The sequence below is a fragment of the Monopterus albus genome, unplaced genomic scaffold, assembly GCF_001952655.1.
Source record: "Monopterus albus unplaced genomic scaffold, M_albus_1.0 scaffold27.1, whole genome shotgun sequence".
In the NCBI taxonomy this organism is placed as follows: Eukaryota; Metazoa; Chordata; class Actinopteri; order Synbranchiformes; family Synbranchidae; genus Monopterus; species Monopterus albus.
Window position 1 is genome coordinate 983913 of NW_018127907.1, and position 8625 is coordinate 992537.

Below are 8625 nucleotides of genomic sequence, written 5' to 3' on the forward strand. Positions count from 1 at the left end.
GACCACACTGGCCACTTAACACAAGAGATGGTACTTATACTTCTTTACAAATTAACTGCTTTCACTCCATGCAGTGGTACAGTAATGATATTTTGTGTAGGCTATACCCATCCCACAAACACAGAAGGACTAGGCAGGGGGAATATTATAAAAATGTTGTAATAAAATGTTAAACAATTCAATAGCATCACAGCATACCCATAAAGTTAAATCAACAGTCTCTGATATTCTCATCTTCTCTTATTATGGCAAAATATACACGGTAACCTCAGACTGTGACAGTGTCTATCCACCACACTACTCACTGTTATTGGCCTGTTAGGTAATTTCTTAGTCAGATAGATATTTGTTAGAGATTTGTTGTATTAGAAATGTTTAGTGGAGCCAGGCTGTCTAGCTCAGGCTGTTAAATGCCTAGTCATTCTCATGAGTTCTGCAGGCTGCATATGGGCCAAGGACAACTAAATAGAGACAGTTTGCAGGCAGGAGGTTATTGCTATTATTATGATATGTGTAACTGTAATGGTAATCATATTTTCTTATGTGTAATGTCAGGTCAAAACGTTCTTAGATACACACCACTAATCAACAGCCACACACCTTGACTTTCTTCATGTTTTGACTATTGTTATGGTCAGCTGCAAAGCTGGCATATCAGGTGACGTCACGGTTTGACGTTGCTGGGTAGAATGGGCTATCCCAACCAAGTGATAAAATTGTATAGGCATTATGGTTCAGGGTCTTTCATTTTTGGTCGGAGGTGGAAGAGATCTGGACGTGTAATGTTAATTTTACCTGTGATTCTTTGAATAAACCAGCACGGTTATTTTTTTATATATCCAAGTGGTTTACTTCGTCTTTGTGAGTTCCTGGTTTCAAAGAGCCGGAAGAAGCTTAAAAATAGCTTATAGGCCGTAATAAACAATTCATCTAATACAAGGCTCTTCTGATGAATATCAAGTATTGTGGTCTCACTTGTACTAATAATAGGAGAAGCATCTCTCATTTTTTATGGTTTGGACATTTCTGACATTACAAACCCATATCATGTGCAGATAATCCAAAAACTAGTCAAACTGATAATCCTGTAGGACTATAGGCATGATCACTAATGAATGGAATAAGGCGTCAGTGACTCACATTTCTCCATTAATATACTCCAGCCTCTTAGTGACTGTGGCTTTGGCCTCATCCACATCCTGCTTCACTAATACAGGGCCAATAAGCTTATAAACTGTGTTTGTGCTGTCCAGCAGATCCAGCTCCTGGAAAGACAGATGTCATATATTTAATGCTTATCATTTGACAGTTAAATTACGTTCAGCCTAATTGTAGAAAACACCACAGTTTCCAGTGGAGAAAATTAAGTTCTGAGAAAGAAAATTAGCTACTGCTTACCTCTTTGACGATGTTGTTCTCTGTCAGCTGCGTTTCCAACTTCTGTCTGGCTGACATGCTCTTGCTAACATCTGAACAACAGATATTTGCTAGTGAGCAGAAATGCTAACTACATTTATTATAGTGTTGCAACGAAAACAAAGTATTTAACATAAATAACAGTTTAGATGGACAGATTAATATTATATCAAACGATTTTATCTAACTAATGCACGACTAGCTATCCCGACATGGTCAGTTAGCTCGCTACAACATGGCACGATATGAGGGAAAAAAGCAATGCTATGGTAGCACCTACCTTTCTGCATCTGCGTATATTTTTCTAATTCCGCTTTTAATTTCTTTTGAATGGCCTCTGCCATGTTTGTATTTGATCAAGTAAGTACTATAGACTGAATAAATATATCAGAGTAACCAAGTAGTACAAAGTAGCTCAATGTGGGTATCAAATTAAGGAAACGGATACAGTGGATGTTAACTAGTCCCTTCAAAGTAAGACACTTAACTATTTCGGGGGTTTGTTCAAGACAAATAAATTGACACAAATAAACAACAGACATAAATAAATGAACAATAACACCACCCCACGGTGTGTATATTTATACATAACTTAATTTAAATACGTTCTCATTTCATGCCGTTGCTAATGAATTTTTGTATAGTCTGATTTTGACAGGGTCATGTTTGCGGCTGTTTACGACATAGCTTTACGACAGTAGCCATTGTTCGTTTATTTTCTTGGTTCACGATGGCCTCGTCGTTTTGGAAAGGTGTTGTCGGCGTTGGACTTTTTGCTTTAGCTCATGCAGCGTTCTCTGCGGCACAGCGTAAGTTTCAGTGCGGGGTGCGAAGACACGGGTTTCGAAATGTTTCTTTATTCCACGGGGAGTCTGTCACCAGGCAGGTTGATAAAATACCAGTTTGGGCCTTTCGGTCCAACAGCTAGCTAAGTAGTTGCTAGCGCATCTTAGCTCCTCTTTGAATCCTAAGAAAAGACTGAAATGCTCGTCTACATTTTAAGCTAATACACCTCTGTGATATGCAAGGTTTAGGGTGACTAGCGTCAACTTAAAATTTAACGACGACTTCTCAGTCCATCTTAGCTACTTAGTTACGTTAACGTTACCGCTATCCTAGTGTAACGGTGTTCTACCTGATATGTTTGTCATCAGATCGAGCATACATGCGACTCACAGAGAAAGAAAACGAGACACTACCAGTTGATGTGAGTGACTTTCACCCAGATAATGTTAATTGTCTGACTCTTTTTTTTTTTTTAACAGTTAAACCCCAAAGAGTGATTTCTGCTTTTCGCTGTCTTTTTGCAGATTGTACTACAGACCTTACTGTCGTTTGTGATGACCTGTTATGGTATTGTCCACATCGCTGGAGAGTTTAAAGACATGGACGCCTCCTCAGAGCTGAAAAACAAGTAAGTGGAGCTATATCCTACAGCATCTTACTCTCCTGATAATGCAGTTGTTTGTGTCCTCTGCCACCGGGGAAGCATGCATTTCACAACCTCAGTCACATTTATAGTAACATTACTTTGAACCAGCGCCCACAGAGACACACTACATCTCCCTCAGTCGATGTTTTGATTTATCGTGGCTAATATGCTGTGAAGGTTGAAAGCAACTTTACATCACAGACCGGGAGGGTTTTTCTTTTTAAACCTGCTGCTAGTATGTTAAACTTATTATAAACGTATTAAGGCTGCTTAATGATTATTTGTATTATCGACTAATCTGAGGGATGTTATGAATCAGTTCATCATCAAGTATATGAAACATTAAACATAGTTAAATTGTATAGTTTCCAGGAGATGGAGGTATTATCTTCCATTTGCCAGTTATACCTTACTAACAAAACCTAAACAGATATCTTAAAATTATCTGTTGTATTTGACAAAGAACTAATATGATTATTTTTAGTTTTAACCAGGTTCTTTTGTCTGAAGGCCCCAAGAAGTAACACTCAGGATACAGGAATCAGCTTCAAGTAGATTTATTTTCTTCTGGTTAAATGCAGAGTTATTACAGCGCTGGACTCTGAGAGATGACAAGTCTCCAAGAGCCTCGATTATCACCAAACGTTTACATTTATCTTCTCAGGCTGGGACTGCCCAATACATGGGTGGTACATTACACATCAATATTCTAGAATGTTCATATAGGTAGTAGGTGTGTGTGTGTATGTTGTTATCTTCTATTTTCAGGCGTTTCTTTCCAACTGAAAATGTACATGCAGTTAGCTGTGTCACTTACTTCCCTAATTCTGTTGTAAAAAATCCCTTACACATAGTTCAGACATGCTTGAAATGTTCAAGCTGTCAGACTTCCACGTCTGTAAAATAGCATAAATTAACAGTTTCTTATCTTTGGTTGCCAGGACACTTATCTATGCAATCTACTCTTGCACAATTATCCAAGAAAATAAGAAACACTACAAGTTGAACTGCAGCTGAAAATTATTACTATTATGCATATATAAGAGCCAGGTTAATACTGATACAGGGTGCTGTTAATAAAACACAAACAGTCATACTAAACTTTATCATTATAAAAGCAAAATAATACTAACAGTAAATAAAACAACTGCAACTCCTGAAATCCAATTCTAACTTATCATTAACTGAAATTGCTTATCAAGAATGTTTCTGGCTAATTTTCTGTCACTCAGAGTAGATTGAATGGCAGATTGCAAATATCTGCCCACTGTAAACACTTCAAAGTGGTCTTAGTCCTGTCTGACAAATGCTGTATGGTACAGCTGCTAGAGTGTCCAACATGTGCATAAATGTCTTTTCTTCTCCTGGAAAGCCCCACTATTTTTGTGCACCTCCAGCCTTTTCATAGCTTTAATTTGATTTTCAGAACATTTGATACACTGAGGAACCACCCATCATTTTACCTCTTCAATCACCGTGGTCGGGTGCTGTTCCGTTCACCTGAGGAGGAGCTGTCCTCTGCACGCAACCAGCAAGCTCTTCCCAACCCCATCCGGCTACGTAAGCTGGAACATTTGCACTGAGACTGGCCTGTTCCTGCCTGTTACATCATCATCATGATCATCATCATCATCAGATAAGATTTGTGTTTGTTAGACTGAGGGAACAAAGTGAGAATTCCTCTTCCTCTGCTTTAATTTGTATTTGTACATAAACTAATATGCTGTACAAACATGCATCTCTGTCCATAGAAGTGGTCGCCACCATATTCAGCACTGACTCTGTATATACAGTTTTGTTTGTATATACACTAGGTAAAAGCTTTGGAGTCTTGACATACTACACTTGCCCCCTTTTGTCTCAGTTGGGATACTGCTGTGCTTTGTATGCCCTTTGTATGAGAAGCATAAAGGGCCTGTTATGTTACAGTCCTTGTTTTTTCTCAACTACACATCAGTCTTGAACAGCTAGCTGGGCAACGATTTGAATGAATTTTGCAATATGACCTGAGAACCCTTGATTTCCTCGATGACTTCCTAGAAGCAGAAAGGCTTCTTCTGTACCTCGTGTATGCAAGCGAGAGATTTGCATTAATGCCACAGGAAATCAACTGAAGGGGAGAAATATGAGAACAGAAAACAGACAGCTGTTCTCTTCATACTGTGAGCACTAAGGCAGCATAATGGTTCATTCTGAAGTTTGTTCTCTCATTTTACATTTTAGGATTCAACAGATTGTTTTAATAAAAAGGCATATTGATTTTAAAAGGATGTGAGATTTCTTTATTTTTTTATTGCTTTTGATAGACAAAAATGATTCAGTCACTGCTACAAGCTCAGGGCTTTTAAGACGAAAAACAACTGAAAGGCATTGGTCCTTTACTGCCCTGCCATCGTTTTTTTTATTGAATGTTAATACACTGGGTACAAAAGCTAAGGCTATCAGGAATTAAATCACTGTAGCATGAGTGTATGTAGATGTGTACTGTAGCAGTGACCTTGTAGCTGGACTGCTGCATCACAAAATTTTCCACCAGATCATAAATGCTACAGTTCTTTATGTTAGACTCTAGTTGTCAGCAGAGGCTGAACTTTCAGTCTGAGTACTTCACCAAGCTTCACACGCTGCTCCAAGTTCCAAGATTTTTGTAGTATCAAGTGCTTTACATCCATCTCTCCTCTTAACTAGTTTGGGCTGGGTCCTCTTGGATTAAACACGCTTGCAGATAAAAATAACTTATACTATTTATGTTGGATTTATACTGATCACAGCTAGTGGAAATAGGCAGCTGGTGATAAGGGGTTGCTAGATATTATTTATTTTAAGGGGTGGTAAGTGGGAAATTATTGCATAAAGTGTTTGTGTGCCTGGAGCTGTGCATTAAGAGCAAATCCATTCCTCTGACATTTGTCAATACTTTGTTATTCAGTAAAATCAATATCAGATCAATCTAAAATCTAAGGTTTACATCAGATTTGTATGCAGACCCACAAGCTAAAAATACAAAGCATAACAATTTCTACAAGTCAAGAAACCAATTTTCCAGCTGTTCCAACATATTACAAATGTACGCAGGCTTCATGTGACATCTATAGCTCAGTTTATAGAACATACTGTTGTATGCCTTGATGGAAAAAGTCATTTGATGGCTATTTTATGCTACTGAATGCCACACGCTGACACACAAAACAGTAACTACCATCCTACCTGTGGTTTATTTTTTTATTTTGGTAAAAAAAAAAAGAAAGTCTGTTCATAAAACTTTCCACTTTGTATTTGACAGTTTACAAAACTGCCTTCAAACATTTATTTCAAAATATTTTATACTCTGAAAATTAACAAATTCACAAAAATAATCTATATTCCTTATGAACATTAAAAAGTAGTGTACATCTGTGGTAAAAACAAGGAGAACAAAAAATGAGCAGAGGGCAGTTGTTTAAGTTCAACACTGAGCCCGGACAGATACAGAGACATCCCCTCAGAATAATGCAAAGACAATCTGGGAATCAGTGGAGTGTTTGTGGTGTTGAGGAGGGTTTACACGTGTGCTTGTGTTCACGTGGGTGGAGGGTAAATTTTCTAAATGGATATCATCACTTGTGTGGTGTCCAGTTCAACATAGTCGTGTGCAAGAGGCTCAAAACACTGATACATCTATACACTACAGTTGTCCATCAGTTTTAGCTTGTTGTGACATGTCAATACAACTGTCAAATCAAGAACCAAGGACCCCATCACTAATTAGGGTTGGGCAATATGACAATAGATGCAATGAGATGACAAGAGGTTTGTCAGCCATTTGAGATTTTCCTATGGCATTTATACTGAAGATCCTAATATAATAATAATGGATATACAGGATTTTTACATCAATGTGATGTAGTACCTTGATTTGTCAGGTATTTTACTGACTATATTAACCATAAAAAAACATATTCCCATCTGGGGACTTTATCTTTCAGTGGTTTCTCAATGGAATTTCCAGAAAATTGACCACATATCACAATAAATATTGCTACTGCAAGTAAAATTTGACACACCCTCATAGATGTTATCCATGTCACCCAAATCTAATGTTATTGCCTATCAGTATTAGCTGATAAGAAGAGGAAAACATTAGATATCAACATCAATTTTGACAAAAATATACATCAGGACATCCTTTATGCAGATATAACACTAAAAATATGAGGTGTACCTGGGTGGAACAGATTTCACCTGTCAGCCATTCATCCACATCTACCTTTATTACTCATAGAGAAAATGGTTGCAGACTTTCAAACACTTTTCAGACCAGCTGAAGAAAGGTCTGTTTTTAAAGAACAGTGACAGGAACGATCCTGTCTAATCCTGCATGTCTAATGTGTGTGTGCTGAACAAAGTGCTAATACAGACCAAAGCCATATCGATGTCACCTTCTGCCTCGAAAAGGATGTGATGTAACAGCACAGGGACAGTAGCAGACCTGCTGTCAGTGCATCTGTTCTCTCCCCCTCTGGTTCCCCAGTTTGTCTTTTTGAGGTTAGTCAGCAAGGATGTCTCCTTTATGGTGGTGATATCCAACAGTCAACAAAATATCCTTCAGTATCAATGCAAAAATGCTTCATCACTACTGGCCGTGGTCATTGAGAAGCTGTGAACACATCACACGCTTCTCCTCCAACTCAGAGAGGGCGACCTCCAGCTGCTGGATCAGAACCCGCTTCTTGAACCTGGGACAGAAGTTAGAAAGAAGCAGGGAAATAAATAGGGTATAATAATTATTCTGGAAATTTAGGTCTAGGGAGCCAGCTTTGAGCCGTGAAAGATTAAAAGGCTATAAAAATAACTGCAATGTGCTTATGAGTCATTGTTAATAACAGCAGTGTTTCAAAGATACAAAATCTACAGTCTGGTGTGACTGCAGTGACACAGGTCTAAATGACACATTGTTGAACAGGCATGTTCTGTTTCACAGACAGGGTAACTGAGAAGCTTTAATAAGATCCAAAACTCTTCCATTTAATTCTACACTGACAAAACTAAAACTGAGCCAGTTTCTTACCTGACAGCCTCTTTGATGGCATGTTGGATGAAGTACCTGTGAACATCAGGTGGTCCTTTCACTTTCTGCAGTAGTCTGAGTATTGACTCATAATCTGAGAACAAGCACAGAGACATAGACAAAAATGAACAAACTGTTCAGCCATGTTACATTCACTCTAGCAGATTAGAATAAAAGTGAATGTGACGTGACACGCTGCTCTGGGTCACACTCACTTCGTCCAGGTTTGCGGACCTCCTTTATGACCCTTGTGCGTAGCTCTGCTTGGCTGCCATCTAGCGGGGCTATGAATATGGTCTCAAGTGCTGCAGGGTCTGCTTCAGTGTCCTCTAGCTGGTTCTGTGGACTCAGCCGTTCACAGTTGTGTTTCTCCTCCAACGGCTGCTCATCTAGATGATCTTCCACTAGTCTGTCCTCCATCATGTTGGCGTCTTCTCCACGATCCATGGCTCCCAACCCGGCCTTCTCGTCCAGGCTCAGTGAAGATGGGTTTCCCACTATAGGGTCCATCTCAGGGAGCCAGATCTCCCCCAAGTCTGACCCAAGAACCCCATCACCATTACTCTCAGGGACCACCACACTGTTGCCTTCCACTCCTGTTGGAGTAACACACAATTATTTCAAACTACTAATCAATGCCATTCAGGCAGTAATGTAGTCAGTTGTACACACTGCACATAGAGTCTTGCCTTTGTGCTGAGGGATTGGTTTGACGAGGTTCTGCTGCCCT

At 39.0% G+C, this 8625-nt stretch overlaps 3 protein-coding genes across 3 annotated transcripts in view; 1 reads left to right on the forward strand and 2 right to left on the reverse strand.

Moving 5' to 3' along the window:
• The window catches only part of pfdn6 (prefoldin subunit 6), a 2977-nt gene extending 1002 nt beyond the window's left edge, over positions 1 to 1975 (reverse strand). The window contains exons 1-3 of the mRNA XM_020595587.1: positions 1697 to 1975; positions 1399 to 1469; positions 1141 to 1265 (exon numbers count right to left, since the gene is read on the reverse strand). Coding sequence (XP_020451243.1) covers positions 1141 to 1265; positions 1399 to 1469; positions 1697 to 1760 — 260 coding nt within the window. The 5' untranslated portion in view covers positions 1761 to 1975. The remainder of the gene's footprint in view (positions 1 to 1140; positions 1266 to 1398; positions 1470 to 1696) is intronic.
• Positions 1976 to 2068: 93 nt separating this feature from the next.
• Positions 2069 to 5115, forward strand: mmgt1 (membrane magnesium transporter 1). Its single transcript, XM_020595586.1, has 4 exons — positions 2069 to 2225; positions 2571 to 2623; positions 2727 to 2830; positions 4275 to 5115. The coding sequence occupies exons 1-4, from the start codon at positions 2147 to 2149 to the stop codon at positions 4429 to 4431; spliced, it is 393 nt and encodes a 130-aa protein (XP_020451242.1). The 5' UTR covers positions 2069 to 2146; the 3' UTR covers positions 4432 to 5115.
• A 960-nt stretch (positions 5116 to 6075) lies between these two features.
• The window catches only part of ints6l (integrator complex subunit 6 like), a 14890-nt gene continuing 12340 nt past the window's right edge, over positions 6076 to 8625 (reverse strand). Inside the window, exons 16-19 of the mRNA XM_020595560.1 lie at positions 8585 to 8623; positions 8111 to 8491; positions 7896 to 7989; positions 6076 to 7563 (exon numbers count right to left, since the gene is read on the reverse strand). Coding sequence (XP_020451216.1) covers positions 7461 to 7563; positions 7896 to 7989; positions 8111 to 8491; positions 8585 to 8623 — 617 coding nt within the window. The 3' untranslated portion in view covers positions 6076 to 7460. The remainder of the gene's footprint in view (positions 7564 to 7895; positions 7990 to 8110; positions 8492 to 8584; positions 8624 to 8625) is intronic.